The 12,826-nt window shown below is 43.2% G+C and overlaps 1 protein-coding gene across 1 annotated transcript in view; it reads left to right on the top strand.

Annotated features, from left to right (window-relative positions):
* Nucleotides 1-12,826, top strand: part of LOC119658870 (1-phosphatidylinositol 4,5-bisphosphate phosphodiesterase epsilon-1-like) — a 401,183-nt gene that overhangs the window by 240,248 nt on the left and 148,109 nt on the right. Inside the window, exons 3-4 of the mRNA XM_038066640.1 lie at nt 3,444-3,595; nt 9,677-9,808. Of these exons, the coding sequence (XP_037922568.1) occupies nt 3,444-3,595; nt 9,677-9,808 (284 nt within the window). The remainder of the gene's footprint in view (nt 1-3,443; nt 3,596-9,676; nt 9,809-12,826) is intronic.

Genomic DNA, 12,826 nt, shown 5'->3' on the forward strand with positions numbered 1-12,826 from the left:
GGTGTCCCACATTCTGCAACCAATGCTTAACCGAGCTGATTATTTCGTGGAGGGAGGTCTCTGTGGATTTACTGGAAGTTATGCATTCTTATATTTGGATAGGGGCAACTCCCCATGATCGTCTTTTACTGAATATCCAGGGGCGCTCTCAATTATTCAATAGAAAAGAGGTGAAGCTGATTGGCTCATGGTTGCGCCTTCCACCTTTCGTTATTAAAACTGCGAGCACCCGTCTCTGGGAGCGGGGTATATGCCTTCCGAAATACTGCGCCGACAAACTTAACAAACCACGACACAATCCTTTCTTAATGCTTTTGAAGCGTGAAACTACCCGACCACCGATTCGATATTCTCACACGAGTAAGTCTACAAAACATTCAAGTGGGGTTTTAACTCACAGTCCCCATCATCAACGGTAGAGTACGTCTAGATTAAAGACTCGAGGGTCTCAGCTGAAGATTCCGTCTAGGCGCCCCATCTGTTTTTAGGGAGGTAAGAGTTCCTATGTTTCTGGCTAGAATCTTATAGGGTCAAGAAATAACGCTATCTTTTATAGCTGCCAGTATTTGTGCCTGCAGAAGAATTTGAAAATCACCCTGATCGCTTTCCTGAGATTTAAGGAATATCTCCCCCATAGTTTGCCGGACTCGATACTCTAGAGGCGATTTCGAATTCTTAAAACCTTTTGACTCAAATTTCTCTGTCTATGAATTAACAAATCGTTCATTAACCACATAAGCTAAAGAGGTTTACCTGTTTTTTGATCTTACCTTGACCACATTATCCTTAAGTCGCTGAAACTCACCTCTGAACATGGAAACTTTTGGTGATTGGTATTCCCTGATCCAGGACTCTAGTATTACTGCGATATTCCAAGAAAAACTAACAGGTTAGTCGATTTATCTGCGCTACCATCAAATGGTCTGTTGACTAAGAAAATCGTGGGTCCTTTCCTGAACGTCGCTCCTCATCTCCTACAATAGCTTTTTGACGGGGTAAACTGCATCCAAATCGTCATCCAGTTTCAAGGAGCGAGACACTTTGACCATTGCGTTTGAAACTGTTGATTAAGGAAGGTTGGGTGTTCGCCAGCGCCGTCCGCCTCCTTCGTCCTGATCACCATAGCGTCCATAGGTATCCTGAGGGTTTGAAAGTGAAAGGATGTTCTTATCTGTGCGGATCTTTGGTAATCAGACGCGCATCAGGTCTTCTGTGAATCTTGACCTTTACTTAGAGATCCACGAACTTACAAAGTCTCCTGAGAGTTTGTCTTCGCTTGATATTATGAAATACGCACAGAAAAAATTTATGATTGGAATATATCCCCCTATTCACTCTTGCTTCCCAGTAAATGTGCGACAAACAGTTTCGATAGTCTAATCTCAATGGTGGGTCATATCTCCCACGTCTGCAAGAGACTCCTCCACGCATCGGCCAAAGTCCTTTAGCGCACGCATTCTCGGTCAGCTGTTTCTGTTTCGCTGTCTGTAGAGGTTACTTGATGTCAGAGCCATTTTGGTCTCCTACACAACCTCATTCTGAAATTGAATCGGTTGTGTTTGAAGATTAGGTTTCACCTTCTGCTGATATACCAAATGTTTATTATTATATTTGTTAATAATTGCTAGATATTTGACGAGGTCCTCTTCGTCCTGTTTGTCAACCCTTCCAGCGTCCTTATTTTTTCCAACCTTACTAAAAATACAGATGGCCTTCTGATGCTGACTCTTGAGTAGAACTTCGCTTTTTTGGTGGCGTTCAACAGCATGGGGGTGATCCGTCTGGGGTCGACAATACAACTTTGGACGACTGCTAGCCCTTGGCTGAATAGCAGCAGCTCGCCCTGTGATGATGCGTCCGGCAATAGTGACTCTTTCTTTTCTTCTACCGTCTGTTATGTAAAGAACAAGGAAGAAAAATCCACCATAACTAAGTGGATCACCAGATAAAGAGTTTTAAATGAAACTAAAGACATCCTATGTATTCAGAGGTCTCATACTAAATCTAAGTCCCTTTCCGTCCATGGTGCCCTTAGCGGGTGCTATTCCACCTAGGCTTGGAGTGCTGTTTCTTACCTTTTACAGAGCTTAGAGAATGGTCCCGGGCCTGATTCTTCAGTTTATCACAGTCAGGTCCACTTACCACTCAAAGATAACTAGCTGCAAACAAATCATCGTCGGTTAGCCTGTCTCAAAACAGTTTTCAGCGACCACCACAAGAAGGTTTCTTACGACGCCGGTAATAGAGAATCTTTAGGATTCAATAACTGATGGCTGGTGAAGCACTCATATTAAGTAGGTCAAATGTCGGCAAGTAAACAGCTGCAGTGCTAAATCCCTACCAAGCAAGATGAATAAACCAACTACACTGTATAATTAGTCCAGGACACCTACATAAACATTGTTTTTATTTTACCGCCATCAAATTCGGTTTACCGCGAAAGATGACCATTAAAATCATCATGTGCCGAGCAGTAATTGACCGCAACCAATATCCCCGTTTTCTGGTTCTAGAGTAAATTCCATGATTTGATTGTTTCCATGTCCTGTTGGCCTTTGATGGCATTATCAATTATGTATAAAGCATTTAACACAAACCAAGTAAAAAGCAGCCCCTACCTAACATCAATAAGTGGCCAACTACTGCATTTCATTGAGGAGAGATAAGGCTTAGTCAACGTGGGAGCAATTTCAATGCATTTAATTATAACCACTATTGAATGGAAAAAGCAATGAACCAATAATATCGTAGCTGCGGTAGGGGGTTGGTAAGCCTGAAGCAATTTTAGCAATCCTAGGTCATCCAATTATTACGTAGCACGAAATCCCACATCGTGCCTATCCACGCAGTCTGTTGATTACCCGTAATTATTTATATGGCCATTAACTTGACAAAGTTACCAATAAATGCCAAAAAATATGCGGGAAAACCAGGATAATATCGGGGACAAAATTCCGTGAAAATGAAATTCATCCCCCATTTGTCCGCTGCGATATTCACTTCCCTGGTACTTACCAATATCAGTCACCCGTACCTTCACCAGGGGTCCAAGGGAAATTGACCTGTGGAGGCAATTTATATCCTTTTTCACATCGAATTATCCACATTGAATTCAAAATTGACATTGGCGAACAAGAGTTTGGTTTAACGGAGTGAGAGCCATTAACTACAAAGTGAATGGGGATATTAATGAGTTTTATTGAAATTACGTTTGGGGGTAGCAGGCGGCCTTTTTCTCTCGTTAATAAAAAAGTTCCACTTTTCGCTATTAATGAATGGATTTAACAGTGATGTTATTGCTGGAATCAGGTGTCCTGGTGTTCAGGCTTCATGAATATATAAATAGGTGAATAACAACGAAAAAATGTTTATAGAATTTAATATGTTAAGCTTTTGGAAAAAAAATTAAATTAAAATATGTATTTTTTTTTTTTAATTTTCAGCTTATTTTAAGTCACCATCTGTGGTGAGTGCCACGGCAGCTATTCCTGTACCCTCCCATCCGGGAGATCTGGAGGAATTACAGAGTGTCCTCCATTTTCCCGAAGAAGTTGCTCTACGTTTAACAGACGCTGAGTATCAATTATTTTATCAGGTAAGATTTAATATAACACATCACAAATACGATGTCTTAAAAATATTGCAATTTATAACTGACGAAAATCTATTAGGCAATCAAGTGAAGTTAGTTGCGATTTTGCTGTATTAAACCACCAGCAGTTGGCGCTGTTAGTGTTACATAATGAAGTATAAAGACTCCTACATTTAATGATGGAGTCATTTCAGTTTTAACCATCGTTGTGTTAACAGTGAATAGAAAGGAGGAAAGGATTGAAAGGAGCCAAGAACTTATGCTTTTTCTGTATGAGTTGAAACTCGGTCATAAAGCAGCGGAGGCGACCGGGAACATTAACAGCACATTAGGAGCTGATACGGTAAGCGAACGAACCACACGGCGGTGATTCCAAAAATTCCGGTCAGGCGACGTAAACCTTCAAAATGAGCCACGTAGACATCCAGGACCATCGACTGACAACGACGAGCTGCGTTTGCTAATCGACTCCGACACATGTCAGTCTGTGAGAGACATTGCAGAGAAACTGGGCGTACACTATTCGACAGTTTCCCGGCACTTGCGACAACTTGAAAAGGTGAAAAAGCTCGACAAATGGATTCCGCAAGCCTTACGAAGGAATGGAAATTTGCAGTTCTTTACTCTCCCGCAACAGAAGCCACCTCTTCTTGCACAGAATAGTGACATGCGATGAAAAGTGAATAGTATACGACAATCCTCGCCGATCAGCACAACGACTAGATGCTGATGAGTCACCGAGGCATATGCTGAAACCGGGTCTCCATCCGAAGATGCCTCATCCTCCATATTCACCAGACCTTTTTTTGCCGGAAAAACAATATAGGAAAGAAGAGGCCATCAAAATTGTCTTCGACAAGTTTATCAATCCCCGAAAATTGGATTTCTACGGAACGTTTTAGTACCAAATCAGCCATTTCATGTGCAACAACCTAATAACTGGATCTGAGCCTTGCAGTGTGTTACACACAATACAAGAAGTACATTGTAAGAAACTGTAGGAGGCAATGTGGTCAGAATTACGGACACCCGTGACTTCTACCTGATTTGACTCATTGCTCATTCACAACTGGCTCGACCGGTGTCTGGAATCCAGTAAACCAAAACCTTATTAAAATCCGTTTACTGTCTGTCCGTCTACCGGTCTGTTTGTATGTCTATGTCTCTTTTTTTGCTGGGGAAATCTAGAACGTGGATGCCGGGCTATTATCAACTAAAACCACCCATATTCTCTGCACTCTCCACCCAGACCACCATTCGGGTATTAATTCGCGGGGCTGTTTAGTTCTTAACAATCCACTCCACACTAGCTGCTACCTCTTTGCGTGTTGTTAATTGCAGTAGCTTCCCTTCTACGCCTCCGTTCCACGTCTGCGTCCTTCAGAAATCGCTGGATCTATTTCATCATTGCAACTACCGCGTCCCATGCTGTATTTGATTATACCTTACCAGATTTTCCACCGTTAAATGAATATTTAGCTCTGTTTTCAGGTTTCTCTTTCAGCTTTCAAATCTTGACCAGATGAAGGAAACATGTTCTGCATACTGTTTGCACGTAGGACAATTGAACCTATAGAGGTACCCCCTGCACCCACCGTGTCGGATTGAAAACTAAGTCAGATCGTAACTCGTCTAACCGTGGTTCCGCATAGGCCACATACTTATGTTTAGGATAACCCTTTTTGTTCACCGGCCATTCTTCCACGTCCCATGCTATTTGGCGTGAATGACCACATTCGCTCACTTTGTTTGATTAGGCATGCTTATTCCATAGGCTAAAATATTCTCTGGGATCATCCTCACGCTCTCTCATAAGATGTTTTCCGGTAAGCATAGCATCTTCGGAGAGCACTTAGTCGATATGCAGCTTCAGACTGTCTGCGCTTTTCTACAGTAGAAGCAATTGTTAGCTGTATTTCAGACTGCCTATATTTGGAAGCATCTTTGCTAATGTTAAGCTAATGATCACCGCTTTCTGCGCAGTAAACTTTAAGCGGGATTTAAAGTCAAGCTTGGAGTCGAAAATTACTCGGCAAGCTTCACCCCGGAGTTTTCCATCCAAGACTTGATCGCCGGTATAGTCCCGAGATCTCTACTTCTTTGCGGTCTCCCCAATGTCATCTGCGAATTCGACGGCAACGGTTTGCTTAAATACTGGGAGCCATCAAACATGATCATGCATTATTATCCATAGTAAAAGGCCCAGAAAAAAACCCTACAGAACTCCTGCCTTCATATTGCACGTCTCCGGCTCTTCGTCCAAATCGTATACTAGCTTCGCTTTTGGAAGCAGTCGAACTTAATATATAGTTTGGCATTTTGTCGGCAGTTAACAGTCGCCAGTACGCAGTATTTCCCTTCGGAACCAAACTGCCTATTTGATAAGTAACCACCACTACTAATTACTAGATATAGATTATCCCCTATTAACCTGCCTATTGTATTTGCAAGACAGATAGGTCTATAGGATGCTGCTTCACCTATCGGCCTATCTCGATTTACAATAACATCTTTAAAAATTTCTGCTATGCGAGCGTAGGTTCAACCTCGTTAGCGATCTGCATTGCGCTCATGGCATTAGCTCTCGTATATTCCGGGTACTTGCTGTTATCTGCAATGTACCGATGATCTACATCCTTCTTTACTTTCCGCGGTGTGCAAAGTAGGTTGGCATCAAAGTCCTTGTCCCGGGGGTAAAGGTGATTTCATTTCAATTTGAAGCAGCGGTCCACAAGATGTTGCATTTCCCCAATTGTTATACAATGCAGAACGGTTTAGAAGTGCTCTTTCCACCTCCTTTGCATATCATAGTAAATGAGAAGCCAACCGTTGATATCCTATGCAAGTTCATCAAATGATGTGCGATTGCCTACCAGCTATTCAAATCATTACTTCTTGAGGCAACTTCTGCTTCTCTTCCCAAAGTAATAGTGGAATTCCTTCTGTTATAAGGTACGCTTCACAGCACTTTTCGTATTTTATTTCGATAATGGAGCTCCAGAAACCCCCACCCGCTGCGATTAACAGAGCTCTCAAGTCCTTACATTTATTCATCCGCCAGCACTTTTCTTTAGTCAGGCAGGTCTTGTGTCGCAGGCCTCGTGCTGAAACAATGAGCCACCAATAACGAACCGGTGAACCAAATATGGCATTCGTAGTTACTGGGATGACCATACTTCCACATCACATGCCCAAATAAATCGTTGTCTGGAGCCAACATGGCATTCAGGTTATCTATCATTATCAGAAACGGCTTTTCTCTTTAAGTTTGTCTGGGATCTCGTGGTTCTGGTCTGTCTTCCTATAAATAACAATCTGACACCATATTCGTATCTACCAGCACTACACTTCCCAAATCGCAAAGATATAATACTACAAGGGTCCTCCTGAGTAAAGTCACCTTATTTCGATTAGGCCCAGGTTGTCCAGCTAATATTGCCAGAATTGGCGGTAAAGTTTTAAAGTGACGTCAGCGCATTTCATCTTGGCAAAGTGGATTCCACTGCATAGCTTAGCCAGCAATGTAATTATCACCCCTCCTTAATGTGAACCCTAGCGACTGCCACTTCCGTCTTCCAAAGACAGTGCGTACGAGTGCCAGGCCTGTGCGCCGACCAAGTTCTTCGTTTGAGATAGTGTCAGGCCAGCGTAATCCGAAAATACGTCGCAGACAGATGTTGACGAAGGCTTGGAGCCTTTTAGCAACAGCGAGGGCGGCTTTCCATGTGCTACTTCCATACAGGACAGCGAAAGCAGATCTAGCACCGTTAATTTTTTGGGCTACATTCAGTCCCTTGCCACCTTAGGAAGAACACATGCTTCCTTAATATACAAATTGATTGATACTCTGGCCATTGATGAAGATAGGAAGAGTGCGATGACCCTTCAGACTGGAAACCTTGGTTTTGGTGTTTATCTTCAGTCCAACTCAACTTGGCTCTCTTTTCAAATCCAGAGTCATTTGGTCAAGGTTCATGACCCCGTGAGAGAACAAACAGATGTCATCAAGGTAGTCCAAGTTTTTGGGAAAAGATATCATCCTCCGGACAAGGCAGCATGAAGAACGTCACCGATAAAAAGAAGAAATAATATCGGTGGCAATATGCAATGCTGGCGAGCTCAGCTTTCTACCTCAAGATCCTCTGAAATTTTACCTTGGTGCAACACGTAGTATTTTATGTCATTATATGTCAAAGTCATAATAGCTGTTAGTTTCTCCGGAATGCCCTATCTGCGTAGAGCACAGCAGCTGCACTCCCCATTAACGCTATGGAAGGCTTTCTCGAAATCGATGAAGAGCAAATGCGGCGATCTAGATCTAATCTCTGTGCACTGTTCTAAAATGATCAGTAGGGTGTTAATGTGGTGAATGCAGATAGAATCGTGATGAAGTGTTCCTTCCACCACTTCAGTTGTTCGTCATTGTGGATTAGAAGTCATCCGTTAACGTCCTTCACAGGACGATCGAAAGAATTGTAACCCAGGCGAACTCTTTCGTGATGTGGTATACATTTCTGAATCCATTGGGTTCTGCGGTTTCTTCTGCTTCCCTGATCAGCGCTATGCCAATTTCTCTTTTGTCACGGTATACACTACGCTAAACTTCTCGAAATTCCGTACGGTATCGGAGTTCGAGCAAGTTACTTCTGTCATTACACGTGGACGACGACCTGTGTAGCACCCGAGAAAAGAGCATTTTTAGCAAACCTATATGCATCGACATTCTTAGCAAATTTACTCAATAAATCTGCCGTCCGATCAGCAAGATAGCTCTCCCAATATCGAGTGAAAACTGGATCATACAAGCGGTCGATATTGAAGTTGGAGGGTTTGAAGCTACTTCTGATCGCGGAGTAGTCGATCTGATTTCTCATACAGTGTTGTCAGTTGAAACCCCTCTGACCTTATGGCAGGCTCTGTTCTCGAATAATGTGCCATTAATGAGACGGTGAAAGTTGCAGAAATCCACGAACCTTCTACCGTTACCATAGTGGTCGCCAAGACTGTGATTCCCCACAACATGCCCGAGCAAGGTCTGGTCAGATCCCACCTTGATTTCAGATCAAATATCACGATCGCAATGCAATCTTTAGGAAGTCTCCCCTAAACTCCGTGTAACTTCGCGTAGAAAGCATCGTTACCACTGCATTGGAAGTCTCCGCATAGGACTCTTGCAGGCAGAAGTCTGTCACAAACCAGCTCCCCCCGTCAGAACAACTCGGCCCCGAATTCGCGTCGGATACTGGCTTTCCAGAATACAAAATCACATTGCCGCAAGAGAGTCCCACCATTTTAATTCACTTAGGCCCAAAATGTCCAGTTTATATTGTTGGCATTCCCACTCAAGTTGGAGAAATCGAGCATTCTGGAGACCGTCGCTACCGTTGTCGACGAGCGTCTGCACATTCCAGAAACCAATCATAATCAGTTTTCGATAGACAACGATCGTAACCATGAGGTCTATCCCTTTTATTCGTCTCTTACGGCAAACAGGGAAGACTTCGAGTATATTCTTAATCCCCAACTCACTCTTCTAATAAAAAGGATAATGTCACGCTAGAAGCTCATTTACGTATTCTAGCAAATGAAGTGATCCTACTGGTGGAAACTGCATAGTCTGAAGAGTTGTATTTTTCCCAACAAGTTCTTAGTTCATGCAAAGTTAGTTGTCGACCAATTTCGATCCAAGGAATTCCAACCTTAAATTTGAATCATCTGGTCTTCCGTGGATGATACGTAGGCGAACGGATTATGAGCAAGTCCACTGACAGCCGTTGTTAAAGGGCTACTAATAGGGGGCGGGGCATATAATCGACGATTCAGATATAGTATAAGAGGCGTCTTTCAAGCAAGTGTGGGACATATTGGCTGAATATATTCTTTATGTCCCTGCAAATGTCAAAACTATTTCCTTTCTAGAATAAAGAATATGCTTGGAAAACCACCGGCACAGCAGCCGGTATTTTTCATTATGGATTATGCACTGGTCTGTATGCAGAAATTCTAGGCACTCATGACCTAACTAAGTTCAGTACAATGGGCTAATGGATCAATGTTACTCACTTCAATTTCTTTCCATTTCAGGTGCCTCCCGTTGATTATTTTAAGCATGTGATATTAGAGCTTCAAAATGAAACTGGAACAATGCAACTACCACAGCAACAGCAGCAGCCACAACAAACATCGATTAAGAGCTTACAAAAGAGGTTCGATGAGGTAAGTAGCTTATATCATACAATAGCCTTTATGCTCCATAAAACATCAACATTGTTCACATACGTAGCCATACGTTCCATCTGTAGCGCTTCCCAAAAAGGGAATTTCGGTGCAGGTACAGTGACCATGACCTTGTCTATTCGTTTTATATAATTATTTCTGGAAGGTATTGAGCAAGGATCAGTTTACATTTACAGTGCGATAAAGTTCGTATTACTGTACTGTATGGTAGCTATCCTTTTTCTCCGTAAATACGTTACAAGAAGAAGGCTCTCATATAAACCCAATTCTAGTATTCCTATGAACTTTAAACTCATACCTGACGAAACGTCCAAAAAAGAAAAATATTGGTAGAAGTTTGTGTGCGAACTGCTCAACCGAATGAAAAGAAAACATCATAAGAGAAAAAGAAACCCCCCTTCTCCCACTTTTAATTTTTCCTTATTTCCTTCTGTATTCCGCCCTTTTTGCCGACCCTCTTCACATAACAAGCACATCACAGGCCGCTTTGAGCTTGTTCCCAGCATTTTTATAATCCGACCCCAAAATGTATTGCTCCCCCAACTCCGAAAGGTTTTTTCAGTCACGCACTGAATATTTCAGTCACATATGTGAAAGCTATTTATATTAATACGTGTATGGAGGGCAGACGTTCAAACTTGCGTGAAAATCTGGAAGGGGGATTGCAACTTCACTTTAAGGCCCGGAAAAAGGAAAAAAATTAAAGTGGAAAAAACCCTGCCTCGCAATATTCCTTCTGTTGAAAATCGTGAGACCCAGAGCCGAAAATTAAAGAGCTAATGCTCGAAGATAAAGTTCGCAGCAAACAGACTGCCTGCGTAGTTAGTTTCTGGCACCAAATTTACTTCGAATTATTCCTCGCAAAAGGCAGAAGCAATCAAGACTTAATCGTGCGCGTAATCGAGTTACAGTTCTATTTCATCCCCAGTTTATTCGAGGCTGAATTATCCCCAAATACGTTAATAGTTTCTTGTTGCAATCATAGGTCGTCCCATTATGATAATCCCCTTTAAGGCTTAACTCTCCTAACACCCATCTGAAATGTCCCAAGAAACGAAAGAATGTCCGGGTAGCCCCACGTCATTCCAGACTTCTCTATGAAATCGGCCCAAAATGTCATCACATAACACTTTCATCTTAAATTTTAAATTAATTGACTTTCACTTAGCTTTTGTCTTTCAAAAGAACCGAATACCGGGAAGACCTTGCCAGTTTATGATGAAAATTTTACCGGAAAAATTGCTTCCCACGATGCTGAAGGAGGACTCCCCAACGCTTGTAACAGGCAACGGCATTTGTTCACAATTTTGTAATTTAATTTGTGAAATTTGCTAGAAGATTAATATTTGTGTTTGTCTACCAATTTGAAGTTGATACATAAGAGAAATTGTTTAGAGAGTATTTTAGATGAATGCTTTTAATCGTCCCACGCGTTACACCTCCGCGTCTCGGTGATATAACCAATGGTTATGGCGTTACTATTAATCTCAAAAGGTGGCCTTTCGTCCCGAATAACCGGATTATAGAGAAATTTTCCTATTTGATTATTTTTCCAAACACCAATAAGCAAACGAATATTTTTCCAGCGCCCAATGCGGGATGGATTTCTGTATAATCATCCTCTCCCTTACTATAAATATTTTATGAATGAAAGGTAATGAAGTTAGGAAATTCAAAACATACCCATGATTAGGCTTGTTATTTTTTTTTTTGTATCGATGGAGGTGGAAATCTTAGAAAGACGCTGCTGCGCCAGTTTACATCAGTGTGTGGGATTCACACCCACTAAAACCACCCCCACTCTTCCGCCCCTCCCCGCGGGACCACCGTGAAGTATTATTTCGCGGGGGAGGCTCTGGTTCGCTACACCAGCTCGTCCATGTCGCGTCTCCGTCGTGCCGCCTTCCGAGCTCGATCCAACTCCAGAAGTTTTGTCTGCACCACGGCTACTGCCTCATTTACCGCCATCCAGCTTTTCTCCGACTTCTGCATCTCTTCCACCCGGCTGGAGGGCTCGATGTCCGCCCCCAAGATGCTGTTCAACCTCCTTTTCTGCTGCAGAAATCTGGGACAATGGAACATAATGTGCTCCGGGTCCTCGGGTGTAGCACCGCATTCAGGACAGTTGAGAGACTCGTCCAACTCGAAGCGATGCAAGTACTTCCTATATCCACCGTGTTCCGTAAGGAACTGTGTCAGGTGGTAATTCAATTCTCCGTGCTTTCGGTCGACCCATTTGTCGACGCACGGGATCAATGTATGGGTCCACCGGCCCTTGTCGGAGTTATCCCACCGTTGTTGCCATTTGCCACACAACTCTCTCCTGATGGCTTCTCGGAAATCCGCATTCACCGCGGCTGGATTTGCCTTCCGTTTTTGGTAGAGCCAGTGTGCCTCGCTCGCTAGAGGATCTATAGGGATCATTCCCGCGATGGCACACACTGCCACCATCGACGCCATCCTAAATGCGCTGCACACCCTTAGCGCAATTGGCCGGTATGCTTCATTTGCATAAAGCTCCACATCCTCGCGATATTTTGCAATTGAAAATACCGCGAGGTCGTCCGCAAACCCAATCAGCATTGCCTCCTCCGACGCGCGTAGGCCAAGAACTCCGTCTTACATTTTGTTCCACAGCGGTGGTCCCAATACTGAACCTTGAGGCACACCTGCTGTCACAATGTACTGTTTCGACCCGTCGTCCGTCTCGTACCAGAGAAGTCTGTCCAAAACGTAACTCTCGATTACTCGAGCCAAGTAGCTAGGGACAAGCTCGATGAACGGGAGCAGCCTGTTGTATATCACCCTCTCCAACATCTTCCCAATGGTGTCTAAGAGACAAATAGGGTGGTATGAATAGGGTACGCGGGGTGGTTTTTGGGTGTTTCGGTAGCAACACCAGCTTCTGCCTCTTCCACTGGGCGGAAAATATTCCGCCATGCACGCTGAGACAGCTGTGTGACCCTTTCCACCGCTGTTGCATCCGGAGCTCCCTCC

The sequence above is a fragment of the Hermetia illucens genome, chromosome 6 (genome assembly GCF_905115235.1).
Source record: "Hermetia illucens chromosome 6, iHerIll2.2.curated.20191125, whole genome shotgun sequence".
NCBI classification, from domain to species: domain Eukaryota; kingdom Metazoa; phylum Arthropoda; class Insecta; order Diptera; family Stratiomyidae; genus Hermetia; species Hermetia illucens.